This window comes from Alnus glutinosa, chromosome 6 (assembly GCF_958979055.1).
Source record: "Alnus glutinosa chromosome 6, dhAlnGlut1.1, whole genome shotgun sequence".
Classification (NCBI taxonomy): domain Eukaryota; kingdom Viridiplantae; phylum Streptophyta; class Magnoliopsida; order Fagales; family Betulaceae; genus Alnus; species Alnus glutinosa.
This window is the reverse complement of record NC_084891.1, coordinates 17,649,736-17,664,893: the sequence shown is the minus strand read 5'-3', so window position 1 is coordinate 17,664,893 and position 15,158 is coordinate 17,649,736. Positions and strand designations below refer to the sequence as shown.

General features: G+C 37.4%; 1 protein-coding gene across 1 annotated transcript; it reads right to left on the bottom strand.

Moving 5' to 3' along the window:
- Positions 1–5,205: 5,205 nt before the first annotated feature.
- LOC133871033 (GDSL esterase/lipase At1g29670-like) lies at positions 5,206–8,101 on the bottom strand. Its single transcript, XM_062308375.1, has 5 exons — positions 7,797–8,101; positions 7,532–7,656; positions 6,658–6,903; positions 5,648–5,897; positions 5,206–5,544 (listed from the first exon to the last, which is right to left on the bottom strand). Exons 1-5 carry the CDS (start codon positions 8,038–8,040, stop codon positions 5,327–5,329), a joined length of 1,083 nt encoding a protein of 360 aa, XP_062164359.1. The 5' UTR covers positions 8,041–8,101; the 3' UTR covers positions 5,206–5,326.
- Positions 8,102–15,158: the final 7,057 nt, after the last annotated feature.

The following is a 15,158-nucleotide window of genomic DNA, read 5'->3' as shown; positions in this document are numbered from 1 at the left end:
GGGGCCTGCAACATGGTTAGATGAGTTGTCCAATAAGTCATGCATGTAATGATTGGTTTCTATCTCTAAGAGACGAGTAGTTTGGTTTTAACTATCGCCTTGATTCTCTTTGTAATTAAACTGGGCGGTAAACTGGGCAATATCCACGTGGAAGGAGGCTGGGCTGGGCTAACATGGGCTTGGCTGGGTTTTTATAAAAATAGAAATGGGCCACAAATTATATAAATCTGAATTTTCGTCCAATTTAGAAGTATAATATTTCGCAGATGTTTTTGGGTACTAAATGAAATCCAAAAGTTATGAAATTTGGAGGGTAGCTAGAGGACTTCGAGACGAGCGTTCTAGCTTTTGAATCAACCAAAACTGAGTTCGTTTGACTCTGTTTCCAATATTCCAAAGTTTAATGTCCGTTTAAACTTTTATTAAACTCAAACTATAAATGTTTCTTAATAAATGAATATTTATTTTCATAAATATTCATATTTATTCATTTACCTTATTATTAGGTCTTAAATTATATTTTAAGATATTTTATTCCATATCTTAAAATACGGGGTATTACATTTCTTGACACATAAGTTGTGTCAAGAAATAAACTTTCTCGACTACAAAGCTGCGACATTAGAAATATGTGAGGAATTAAAGGTCAGGAATTGTTTCTTGACATTTAATACTTACTTCTTGACACATAATAAACGTCAAGAAAGGCATTTTTTTTTTTTTTTTTTTTTTTGTAGTGAGTATTGATTTCACCACTAACCTCATAATAATGGTATATTGCAATTATCAAGGGAATAGCATGAACATGAGTTTTAGGGCTCGTGAGTGTGTGTTAAGTACCCAACGATGTCATAAAGAAAGTACTTGTATTAAGAAATAAGAATAATCAATTTTTGGTTGGAATGTATCGGCCACCTAGCCACTAAGATGCGGAATGATCCATTCTTTCCTCGGTTTAAATTATCAAATCAATTAATTAGCATACACGTAATCAAAGAATAAGCATAACTCATCTTTTGGTAAGAAAAAAATGATTAAGCTAAATTAAACTAATTAGGGTGTAAAACAATTTATTCTTCCTAGGCATGGCCTATCAAACCCTCATGATTTCTTGTCCCTTAATAATGTTGTAAAACCATCTTTTATACAATCACAAAAAATATGAATGCTGAGTTCAATCAAAATAAACAATTTTCTAAGACAAGATAAAAGATTTATGAAAATCGAATTTAGACATTAAGAAATATTCTCAGGATTAAACAACCAATACTTATGATATGAAATTCCCAAGAGAAAATATAATTACACAATTATTACTTCAGAGAGGGCTACATCAATACCCTATGAAGGATTTAGCTGCTCATGGAGATCGATGCTGAAATGGCCTTTGTTGAAGAGAATTCCATTCCAAGAAGCTGCTAGAAAATGAGAACTCTTTTCTCCAAACCCTAGCTACTAATCCTATTGAATTATATTCTCTAAAAAGTTGTCTAATGCACCAAAAGAATGTGTATTTATGGAGTGCAAGAGAAACTGTAGTTAATTTCCTGGTTGTATAGGAATTCTTGTCCAAGTAGGAGAAGTAAAAAATCTTTCTTTTTTCGGTTTTGCCTTACTATCTGTTCTGCTGCCTCCAAGTACGCTCAAGCTCTTATGGAAGGGCGTTCGAGCGTAATTGTTGGTGTTGTTGGCCTCCTGAGCTCGATCTATGCTCGAGCGCTTGTTGCTCATGACTTGAGCTTGAGCCCTTTGAGGTGTGCTCGAGTGCTTATAGTAGTGTAAGATGCTGGATTTGTCTTATGCATTTTAGCCCTTTAAATTCCGAAGAATTGCTTGCATTTTTCCCTTTAGCTCTTGAGAGTACTGATAACATAAAAAATAAGTAAAACATCATATTACAACAAGACGAAGAGGCTAACATATGCAAGTTAAGGGATTGAATGTGCAACATTCAATGCTCATCACTTATGCATTATGATGGCTATGTAGCATTTCAATATATTTTTATACGAGCATTAATACTACATTAACATATAAAACGTAAAAATATTTCTAACATAAATCAGGCACTACAACGGGGCTATTATAGAATACTTAATTGCATCTGGCATTACAGTGACACTATTGTAATATTCTAAGACTAATTGAATATAAAGACATTATTTAAAGCATTAACCTAAACTTTCTCGAGATATTTTGTTATCGTAAATACATAATTTAACTCTAACAAATTCAAATTATAAAAGCTAAGGATAAAAGGAATATACTGAGTGATTTCTAAAAAAATGCTTTCTAGGCTATGAAACTCTATTTCGAGCCTAAACGACATAATTTGAAGCTATAACTTGAAATTGCGAAATCTAAGGATAAAAGGAATTTACCAAACAATTTTAAAAAAAATATTTCTCAGCTTTTGAAAATACAATGCCTAAGCATCACGAAAACTCACCAAGCTCTCACTCTTTTCTTAGACTTTCTCTCTCTAGAACCGGAGAGCTTCTCTCAATAGAATGGAAGAAGAAAATAAGAGATGGTGTAAAAAGTACAGAAGGACGTACGCACCTCCTTTTACAGCCCAGCTAGACTCAAGGATGAGGGATGTGTCCCTCATTGATTGGTCAAGATTGCTCATTAGAAGACCAAGAAGACTAATGAAAAATAAATATGACTCCAAATGTGTGTGCCTAAACACCCTCTCTTAGCACACTGAGAATTCTACCATGGAACTCTTACAAACATAGCCTAGGAGCCCCTTTAAATAGGTTATGGAAAAACCTAATTCTATAAGACATTGGATTTCCATAGGTGGCGTCCGGACAGGACATTGGACGTCCGGACGGTAAGCAGCATCTTTATTAGTTTGCTGAAGGGTGTCCGGACGACTTGGCCTACTATCCGGATGGTTGCATAAGTTCCTTTCCCATTGCTGTTCAGACACATCATCGAACAGGTGGTCTCTGTGGGTCTCGTTCGATGGGCTGTCCAGACATCTATGCAAATAGGAACTTTCTGTGGTTGGCGTTCGATGAGCCGTTCGGACACTTCATCGAACACTGGGGGGCGTCCGGACGCTTCCTTTGGCCGTCTGGACGGTCACTAGGAAAAACCCCCTTTGCTGAGCTATAAATTTGCCATAACTTTCCTTGTCTCAGAAACCTTCCTTTCTTGAGCAATATACTGCAGATATTATTTTGTTCAGTCCTTTCCATGCTAGAATATTAATTCTACAATAATCTGAAAGCCTTCTGAATTACGATGTCTCTGATTAAGCAGTGCACTGATAAGGAATCTTTTTGTCAACAGAATAAGAACCAATTACGAACAATTAATTATGCAGAACATTTTTCACATCACACATATTTCATTTCTTGATTAATATTCTGCAATATTTTCACCACTCAGCTCTTTCATTTTCTTGAAGAATATTCTGCAATATCCTTTCTTTCTTAACTCTTTCATTTTCTTGAGGAATACTATGTAATATTCTTTCTTACTTGGCTCTTTTATTTCTTGAATTAACCAAATAAGTTTTGACACCGAATTTGCCAATATTAACAACAATAAATCTAATTTATCATTTTGCAACTCTTTTCTCCTGGATGCTTATAACTCTTATATCTTAAATGTTGGTAACTTTTGTCTTTTGAGTTCTTGTAACTATGGCCTGAATCAGAACATCAGTTTCAATGACTGAAACTTGGAGTTCGACGACTCTTGGCAACATAGGCGACTTTCCCCAGTATTGGCTACTATGGTCAGAATTTGGACAATGGCATTTTTGGCTAGAAGCGGCTACTATGGCCGGAATTGTGCCAACTATGGCAATGAAACCTCTTTTGGCATTTTTTTGTTTAACAAGAGAGAATTGGGTGGTGGTATGCCAGTAGAGGAAATAATGGTAGTGTGCATGTCATCTTGAGAAAGAGAGAGACTCACGTAGGTGTGGGAAGATAACCGTTTTTAAAGTAGCCCACTGAACTATTAAGTGCATCACTCAAGCCCTACAAATTACCAAAAGAGTAGCTGAACCACCCCTTTGGACAAAATGGGGATGGTCGGCCACCCTCATTTTGGCCAAAGGGGTGGTCGAACCACCCTTATGGTTGGTTTCGGGGTGGCCTAACCACTCCCATGGCCCTTAGGGCTAGTTCGGCTACCCCCCAAAGAGCAAAATGGAAGTGGTTCGGCCACTCCACAAGGCCATAGAAGAAATTTTATTTTATTTTTTTAAACAAAGGAAGATGAAGAAAAAGGATGAGGATTTGGCCGATTTAGGGGTGGCCCAACCACACCTAAAGGCCATGAGGGTTGTTTGGCCACCCCCAAATTGGCGGGTCTGGGGGTGGCCGAACCACCTCCGTGGCCCATGTGGGTGGTTCGGCCACCCCTACAAGGTTAGAGAGGGGGAAAAAAAAAACAGAAAAAGAAAAAAAGGTTGAGGGTTTGCCCTTGGGAGTGGTCGAACCCACTTTCAGGCCAAACGAGGGTGGCTGAGCCACCCCTAAGGCTCTTGAGGGTTGTTCTCATTGGGGGTGGCTGCCTTCATATTTTTTTTATTTCAATTTTTTTTTTCTGAATTTTTTAATTTTTATTTGATTTTTAAATTTTATTATTTTTTAGTTGAAAATATGACACGTGGTAAGGTATTATAAGAATATTTTGACAAAAATGGTCTTTTTGGTACTCTTTGGTAGTTTGTGGGTCCTGAGTGATGCACTTAGTAGTTTAGGGGGCTACTTTAAAAATAGCTAGTAGTTTGGGGGGCTTTTTTATAATTAACCCATTAATAATTTAAGAAAGAGATAAAAATAGCATAGAGATATAGAATTAAGGTGGTTCAGCTTATGACCTGCATCCACATGTCAAAACCTTTTGTTTGTTACATCTTTCCTTGATTTATTTGATTGAACGATACAAGTACCTTCTACTTCTACATTAACAACAATAAATCTAATTTCTCATTTTGTAACTTTTGTCTCTTGAGTGCTTGTAACTCTTGTCTAATTAATATGCATAACTAAACAAAGAAGAATTTTCCCTGAAGATCTTCTGAGCCCGTTTGAGAGCGGGAGTGTGTAGCATTACTCTAATTAGATGTTCTGCTACCACATACTTTAGTTGCTAAAACGCTGTTTTGTTTTTGAGTAAAAAATATTTTGAAAACGATGCATGGCCATATGTGTTGCATTAATTAGGTGATCACTGTTTAGAACATAAACGTTATTGGTTTATTATGAGTACCAGATGCGGGGCACTTGGAACAAAAATCCAAGCAATGATTATCATATGATACACTTAATTGAAATAAGAATCCTTTTTTCCCATATTAGAGCTGTGCGAGGTGGGCGATATCAAATGGATAAGCATCAGTTGGAGACTGAGCTTTGTATGCTCTTTCCGCAACCAACGCATCTACGGCATCAGTGGGGTGGATTGCATCCCAAAAAAAATATTGGCTCCGGTTACAGCATGTATTTCCAAATGCTTTGCATAACCCAGTACTGCTCGACGGTTCACAGCAGGGAACATCGGTAACCATGAAAGCTGAAACATGCATGCATGCACAATTCAATCTCAATCATGTCTTATATTTAATAAGTAAATCTATATATAACGTTAAAAGGAGTGCATGTTATAATTAACATACCCAGAGACGGACTGGTGGACGAGATTCCAGTAGAGTTTATGAAGATAAAAGAAGCCCCGGTTAGATTGTTATTGAGAGCAGGCAGCAGTGATTTAAGCCTAACATTGAAAAGTTGGACGGCATTGTTGATGTTGTCCACACACGCAGCGCCACTACTTCCATTTCCACATGAACTCCGTGCGATTGGAATGCTACCAATTGCACCCAGCCCGAATACTGCAAATTTCCTTGCCCCATACTTGTACAAACTCTAGCAATATCAACACATAAAATTGCCGGATCAGTTGCTATAAGTTATATATATTCTCAATGGCGGCGACATGTTGCCACTATTTAAATAGACGCTAATGATAGTTAGCGGCGATTTGAATGTTGACGCTAATGATCTATCAATAGCGGCAACAAAAATCCTCATGCACTGATAATTTTTTGGAAAAAGTATATATATATACAAAATTTTTCAAACAGTAATAGCGTATAGTTGTCTTACAATACGTATGAGTGTACGTTATTATTACATGGATGTAATTAAGTCTATATAAAGGCATCAGGATCAATCCTCTCCACTTAATTTTCAACTAGAGAGGAGCCGATCCTTTCTACCCATGGGGTATTTTTGTAATTTTACATAGTGTAAAATTATAAAAATGTCTCCTATGTATAAAGGACTAGCTATTCTCCTGTTCATCTGAAATTACAAAAATGCCCCCTATTTATAAAGGACTAACTCTTCTCCGGTTCCTCTCAATTGGAGAGGATACTGATCCTATTTAAAGGTGTTTCGGTACTAATAAAATAAAGAGAAAAGTTTATTTCAAAACTTTATGCTGGAAGGAGATGCCGTAAGAAATTCCATATTTATATTATATATGCTAATTAACAGATGCAAGTTTCTTCTAAGAACCTACCTAAATTTATCTCATTAGAGATTTAATATTTAGGTTCCTAACACAGTAATATTAAGAGATAAAAACAAACAGCTGCAAAAAGTATGAAGAAAGCGTGCTAACCGTTAACTGCTGAGACAATTGGTCATTGAGAACAAGGGCATATTGCTGTTGGGTGTATATGGTGCTAGTAGGGTAGAACTTCGGCATGAAGTAGTTATTAAGGTAGTCGTTGCTACCAATTGCAACAGAATATATGCACTTGCTTAGGTACTCTGCGCTTCTTTCATCATCTCCCAATATCCGGTTGATCTCCAACACCGTAGTTTGGTGATTTTTCAACTGCCTATTCATGCTTATCCGATCACCCTGCAATGACCAACCAAATTATATTTTTAAGAGAAAACTTTACTTACCACTTCTAATCTTTTATCACTTTTACAATTATATCTTTAAATTTTAAAAATTGTTAATTTAGTGTATCAATTTTTTAATTTCACTACTCCGTTAGGATTTTTCGTTAAATCCTGTAAAAATTTTTAAAATATCCCTATTTTTTTAAAAAAAAAAATTATATATACAAAAAAATTGAAAGATTCAAGCAAGGTTATTTTTACAAATTCCTTTAAATCCTGACCAACGCCGAAATTCTTGCAATTTTCTTAGGGGTATTTTAGGAATTAATTTTGACACCCTTCCGTTAGGATTTAACAGAGAGGTGAAATTGAAAAAGAAAATAAATAAAAAAATTGAAAGATAAATACACTAAATTGACAGTTTTAAAGTTGATATATATGATTGCAAAAATGATGAAAAATGAGATTTGGCATATATATATATATAAGTGAAATGTTCACTATTAGGAACTTTGCAGTGTTTTAAAGTCTTCTTTTGATGCGTTTTCACGGGAAGCCATGCATGCCACCATTCCAAGGAGAGAGACCTCAATATATATATATATATATATATATGGGCATGAATGAATGCGAGTAATTACGTCGGTTTGACCAGATTCATCGCGAATTCCCGCAGCACCAGATGCATAGTTGACACCTCTGAGTATTTCCAAGCCTCTAGCAGTAGCGAAGGGTGGGATGTAATTGACGAATCCCAGAAGTTGAGCTGCAATGAGAAAAGTGTTCAAAAGCATCGATCATACTTTGGCAAATTGGCAACCATATAAATATATGTAATAATTAGAACACGATTAATATCTCTCTCTCTCTCTATATATATATATGTAGAAAGAGCAAAATGCAGACCAATGATATCGACGATATTACGACCGTTGGAAAACCTTCCCGTTGGCCCCCTGGGGAAATCAATCCCATAGGGTGGATAATTGACCTTTGCTAGTGTCACAAGATTGTTATTGTTCCCGTTGTCGGACAATGAGTCCCCGAAAACAAAGAGACAAGGTACTTGTGGCTTTCCATTTGCATTACAATGTTGCAACAAAACAAGCAGCATCAACAATATTGTCTTAAGCTGATCATGAGATGCCATTGGCAGCGCCAAAACAACTGGGAAGAAAGGAGGATCGATATATATATATATATATATATATATATATATATATATATATATATATATATATATATATATATATATCAGATGAAGGTGAAATCCAAACGCGGTGTTGCCCAAAGCTGAAGAAGCAAGAGGAGAACTCTTCAACTTATAGGCGGTATCCGAAAGTATTGACCAAGATATATATATATATATATATATATATACAAAACTATTGGATATAGTTTAAAAATGTATCAACCAAAGACGTACACGTGGAAAATGCATTTCATTTTTAAACCAACCCAATTTTAAAGTCGTTGTGCTAAATTGACCTTAGCTAGCTTGAGCTCGAATTATTTAATATTCGAAAACTTTTAATATTCGAATTATTTGTTTTATAGGATGGATACAAAGCTTAAAGGAATTTTCAGTTAGCCTGCATTACCCAACAAGAATGATCAACTTGTATATATTATTATGATATGATAATGATCTCACATGATGTTAGGTTTTAACTACTACAAATGTTTTTATCGATTAATTTATATATTTTATTCGTTATTGTTCTATTATATATGTGTAGGTCTAAGTACTCATAGTTCGTTGTGCATGTCCTAATTATTATTCCCTGTTAAAACAAATGATATATATCATCATAACTTAATGATATAAATATTGATTACAGTTAAAAATTAGGGTAAATATCTAATAAATAGTTCATGAGCGAACGCGTGATTGAAATTAGTCCCTCATTTTTTAAAAATCAATTTTTACTCATTCAGTTTTTCGTGAATTTGAAATCGGTCATTTCGTGAGTTTTCCGTTCAAATTTTTGACATCCTTTAGTATCACATTAGCCTTTTTTGCCACATTACCTTAAAATATTATTTTTTAATAATTTTATTTAAAACGATTTTTTTTTTTTTAAGAAAAAAAAAATTAAAATTAAAAAAATTAAAGGGGGGTTAGGCGGGTGGCCGCGCCAGCCACCCAAGCGATGGCGCCAGCCACCTTTGGGGGTCTCTTGCCGCCTCCCCCATGGGCCGAGGGTGGCCGCGCAGCCACTCCCAGCCCCATCTAGAGTGGCTCGCGGACCACCCCAGAGCAAGGGGTTGGCGGCGAGCTACCCCGAGAGGTGGCCGACGCCACCTCTAGGGTGGCTAGCGTGCCACCCTTGGCCTATAGGTGGCTGCACAGCCACCCTTATGGGCAGGGGGTGGCCAGCAAGGGGTTGGCGGCGAGCCACCCCCAGTGGTAGCCGACGCCACCTCTAGGGTGGCTGGCGTGCCACCCTTGGCCTATGGGTGGCTGCGCGGCCACCCCTATGGGCTAGAGGTGGCTTGTTGGCCACCCCCAGCCCACTTTGGGGTGGCTCGCAAGCCACCCCATATGGGGGTGTGGTGCGTGGTCACCCCCAGCCCATTGGAGAGGTGGCGAGCCATCCAAGAGGTGGGGCCAGTCACCTTTGGGGATTGCTTGCAGGCCACCCCCCCCCCCCCCCCTTTTCCTTTTTTAAGTTTTTTTTTTAAATAAAATTATTAAAAATATAATATTTTAATGTGATGTGGCACTAACGGATGTAAAAAATTGGGATGGAAAGACTCATTTCAAATTCGCGAAAAATTAAAGAGGTAAAAATTGATTTTGTAAAAAGTGAGGGGCTGATTTCAAATAGCGCGTTAACTCAAAAATTTATTATACATTTACCCTAAAAATTTAAATGCACATATCCTAGTTTGACATATTCGAAACCATGACAGCTAAACCAAAAGTTACTCCCATTAAGTCACCACCAACAACCTATAATCAAAAAGCTCCGTTCTCTCTCCTCAACCCCTTTGTGAAATCTTCTCTGTGCAAGCCGACATGGTCCTCCCCCTCCCCCCCTTTCCTTGTAACCTCCACCCCTTTCCCTGTAACCTCTACCTCTTCTGAGGTAAATTCTCTACCCAACCACCTACTTTCCCCCTGCATCAAAGGCCATCGATGGTGTTAGTTTTTTAATAGGCTACATTTTAGATAAAAACAAAAACACTTTATGTAATGGTTGCATTTAATAGGATGGTCGGTTTTCAATTCAGAATCGTCATGTATTCAAATAATGATCAAATCAAAGACAATAACTGATCACAAGCTTCTTAAAGATGTCCATAAAGAGTCCTTGCAAAATTCAAGACAAAAACAGCGGCTTCCTGTGCAATCGTCCGAACGTGACTTTGAAGGTGTCCAGACGCCCTGCAGTGTCTTGCAAATAAATATTGAAGACGTCTGAACATCAGAGCAACACCGTCTGGACGCCACGTCAATCAGTATTCAACAAGGAGTTGGATTTCAAAAGTCGACATTATTTGGGAAGTCTCTGCAAGCCGTCCGGATGACATGGCAACACATCCGAACGGTGTCCAGTATTTCAGAATATTCCAGAGTTCCATTCGAATGCAAAAAGGATTTTAGCGAAGACCGTCCGGACAGCTCGGTCAAGCCGTCTGGACGTGAACTCGAGAAAGATAGAATTACGCTGTTTCTAAAAGGATATCGCAGAAAACCGTCCGGACGTGGCTAACTTCCCTCTGGACGCTCGCCAGCCAGAGTCCGAATCTCAGTAGTTTTTGAGGTCTCTTTAAGCCTATAAATAGGGGACTCTAGGCTAGTGTTTTGTACAGAATTCGACAGTGAATTCCATAGTGCTTTGAGAGGGTGTTTAGAGAGAATCAAAGATCTGCTAGCTCTTAAGCCATTGCCGGTGTGTGCTCAGTTGTTTGTGTAAAGTCTATCTTAAAGGCCGGCCCTAAGGTAAAGGAATCCATAAAAAACCCCTTCAGGTGGAAGATCTGGTTGGGAAGCGTTCGTGTTGGGTTACACGTCAAAGTTAGAGGTATGACTACTGCATAATTCAAGATAAAACAGCCGATTCCTGTGCAACCGTCCGGACGTGCCTTTGAAGGCGTCCAGATGCCCCGCAGTTTCTTGCAGATAAACATTGAAGACGTCCGGACGTCAGAGCAACACCGTCCGGACGCCAGGTCAATTAGTATTCAACAAGGAGTTGGATTTCAGAAGTCGACACTGTTTGGAAAGTCTCTGCAAGCCGTCCGGATGACGTGGTAACACGTCCGGACAGTGTCCAGTATTTCAGAATATTCCAGTGTTCCGTTCGAATGCGGAAAGGATTTTAGCGAAGAACGTCCGGGCGCTCTCAAGCCGTTGCTGGTGTGTGCTCAGTTGTTTGTGTGAAGTCTATTTTAGGGGTCGGCCTAAGGTAAAGGAATCCATCAAAAACCCCTTCAGGTGGAAGATCTGGTTGGGAAGCGTTTGTGTTGGGTTACACGTCAGAGTTAGAGGTATGACTACTACATAAGGGTATGTGAGTACGAGTGTCTTGTAACTAGCTTTGTTTTTGGATAGTGGCTTTCCTGGTTTTGGCTGCCCCGGAGTGGTTTTTTCTCTTCACAGAGTTTCCACTTCGTAACAAATATCTTGTCTTACTTAAATTTCGCATTTAAGATATTTGTTTGCACACAAACACACACACTTGGTTAAATTTGAAATCAATAATTATTTTCAATTGGTATCAGAGCAGGTTACACTTGTGTTTTAGATTTATTTCTTGAGTGTGATCAATGACTTCTTCTAACGTAAATTTTCATTAGTTCTCTGAAGATAATTTTTATGATTTCTCTAAAGATACACTTTTGATAGGTAAACTCTTTAAGAAATCCAATAGAGAACTCAAGAAGATTAAGCAAGAAAAAGTGTCTTTGTTTTTACAATTATCTGAATCACATGTTTTGATTAACTCTTTAAAATCTGAGAATACCATGCTTTTTGATACTGTTGATGCACTAGAGAATAAATTAAAAGAATTAGAGGATCTCTTGGAAAAATTCTCTAGTAATAATTTAAAAAGCATGCTTTGTATTCATACAGATATTTCTAACAAGCCTGATTTAATTGTTAATGATTTAAGTACTTCTACTTCACATGCTTCTGATTCTGAATCAGATTCTATTGATATGAAGCCTGTGATAGAAGATACAGCTTGTTTAGATAATTCTTGCTTAACTAATCTTGTGATCCCTAACTCCAAGGAATCAGGAATACAAGGTAAGTTTATTCCTAAGTGTCATAATTGTGGGAAGATTGGTCATATTAGGCCAAATTGTTATTTGTTGAAATCCCACAGGCCTTGGATTAAGCAGGATGCTTTGAGTAAAAGTGAAGTTGAAGATTCTTCCTCATCAAAATATGTCCCTCCGCATAGGAGACATATAAAAGGTAAGGGCAATATTGTTTGTAAGAATGCTAACCATATTTCTACAGAGAAAGTCAAGCAGCATTCCAACAAAAGAAGTCTACCCACCTGTCATCATTGCGGCATCACCGATCACATCCGACCCAAATGTCCATATCTTCAGGCTCAGAAGTTGAAGATTCAGAAGGAGCTGCCAACAAGAGCTACATCAAGTACTCTACCTCTGACTACATTCCAGGCTCCACAGCATCAGCAACCACAGCTGAAGTTTGTTCCTGCCAATCAGAGTGGCCAATCAAAGAAGAACAAATCAAGGCACTATAAGAGAAAGCCGCAAAAGCCCATTAACAACCATGGCTATGAAGGGTTGCTGAACCTAATTCAATGTATGCTAAGAAGAATGGACAACATGAATAAGACCAGCAAACCACCGCCATGGGTCAAGCAAGTATGGATCAGGAATATGAGACCATTCACTCCTTTAGGGGGAGTGGACTCACCTAGTAGAGGTCAAGTCTTACCATGCCTAGGATTTTGGTTCCTAAATCCTAGTGCATGTCAGGTATGTTTTGCATTGCATAGTTTATCATGTCATATCCTATTCGTGCCTTGCATTTTATTTGAGGAACCATTTATTCTATCCCCGTATTTTCTCTTGTTTTCTTGAGAAACTTCTGTAGATTTTTTTTTGGGGATAACAGTTAAAGCACATCGGGCAGGTGCTTTTTCTGTCTTGGTATTTCTAAACCTCTTTCCCTGAGGACAGGTTTGATTTTACCTTACATGCTGGGACTAGATTTTATTTCATTTTCCATATGCATGTCCTTGTTATTTTTCTATTTTATTGTTTTCAAAAAAAAAAAAATTGAGGTAGAAGATGCATAATTTTTATTTTTTTGAGAGTTGTTTTTTAGATATTGTATGTGTTTTTGCCTGATATCTCAGTTCATTGTGCATTAATTGAGTATGCTTATATATGATTGAGAGTTTATGTCTGATATCTGCTAAGTTTGCCTATGCATCTCAATACTAGATAGTTGCTTTTCTCATGCGATGAAAAATTGTGCACTATCCAAAGCTCACCTAAGGTGCATTTTTTCTCTATGACTTTTAGCTTCTGGAAATTCTAATGAGAGAGATTTTTTTCTTTTGCTAAGATGGTCAAATTGACCAACTCGCTAGTTGAACCTAGAACCCATAAATTTTGGCATTCTTTATAGGTTGCAGCACCAAATGATAAAAAGCATTCAAAACTGAATAAATATGGATAAATAAAAAAGATTCACTGCTTTTGTGCTATAAATCTGTTCTTGAACTTGTCCCTATAGAAATAGTCAATGACCAAATCATTGAGGAAATAGACGGTCACTAAAGGACGAAGTAAAAGAAAAGTCCTGCACCTTAAGGGGAGTGTATCAGATGAGGGTGGCTAGGCCCTAGTATAATAAGGTTTGACTTTTGACTGATCTAAACATTGATGTTCTCTCTTATTTAGAAAATCCGGTTGCTTTAAGTCATATCAGTGAACTTCATACCTTATTGAGAAAGCTTTCACACACACACACGCATTGCATGAGTTAAGTTTACTATTGAAAAATTTCTATCTGCAGGGAAATTTTTGTGCTTATTGACTCTTAACTCTCAATTATATCTTGGTATATTTTTGAAATGCTATTTGATTGTTTTATCAGTTATTTATACATGCGTGTTTTGAAGCTAACATTAGGAATTTTTTTTTGTATATTTCCCTCTGTTTTTTAGATTCTAGTGTGAAGCATCAGGCAGACATGTTCTTGCATCCGGACGTGCTCGGCTCTGTCGATCTCTTATCTGACAGCATGCTGTCCGGACGAGTATGTACCACGTCCGGACCCGAGCTTTTTGCTTTCTCTGCCACACACACACACACACACACACTACTTTTTGCCTATTCTATCATGTTGTGCTGTGTGTGTTTTCTCTCGGACTGATCCCGAGATTTTGGCATTCTCTGCACATCTTTTCTCATTCCCAGGTAATTCCTTCGACTTTCCTTATTCTCTTAAGCTTTGATTCATTTTAGAATATTGAAATCTTTAATTGATTATGATTTGAGAGATTGTGCATGAATATCTTTTTCTGTCTTTATGCTGGATGGATATTACTAATCTGTGTCTTTTGGATTGCTATATCTACTTTTGTATTTCTTTATGCATCCAATTGATAGTCATCATAATACCACATTATTTTTGAAACTAACAGGATCTAATATTTCATTGTGGTGTTATTTTTGAATAGATTTCTGTTTAAATATTTTTAGGAATATGTTGTCCAGCGGCTTCCAGCATAGTGTTAAACAGAGGGCTCTTTGGAAAATAGACCAGTGTTGAAATCATATGACCAGAGATCTCAAATTTTAGATGAGCTCATTCCCCCTGCTTCCGTAACCTTTTCCTCTAGATTTGCACCAGCTAGAGATTCAGGGGTGATCTTCTTTATCATCTTGCAAACCACCTAGAGGATTTATTTTTGCGGATGATCAGTTTCGGGCAAAAAGACTCAAGTGACTGAAACTTTTCAGTCTATGGTTTCCCGGCTTCAGGAGCTAGAAGCCGAAGTAGTTCAAATCCAACTTTTTATACGGTTTTCTCTTCGTTACTTGATTTCAGTGGATCAACAGGATTTGGTACTTAGAGGATTTTTGTTCCTCTCTTTTGGGCCACTTGCAGACTCTTTTCTAGTTTCCTATTGTTTTGGATTTTAGAACGTTTTTGTCTGTGGATTTTATATACTCTGTTTACCCTTGTTCTGTTGAGACATCAATGGGGAGTATTTTAATATTGTGGTCTTTCTATACTCTGTTTACCCTTTGTCCCTTTGA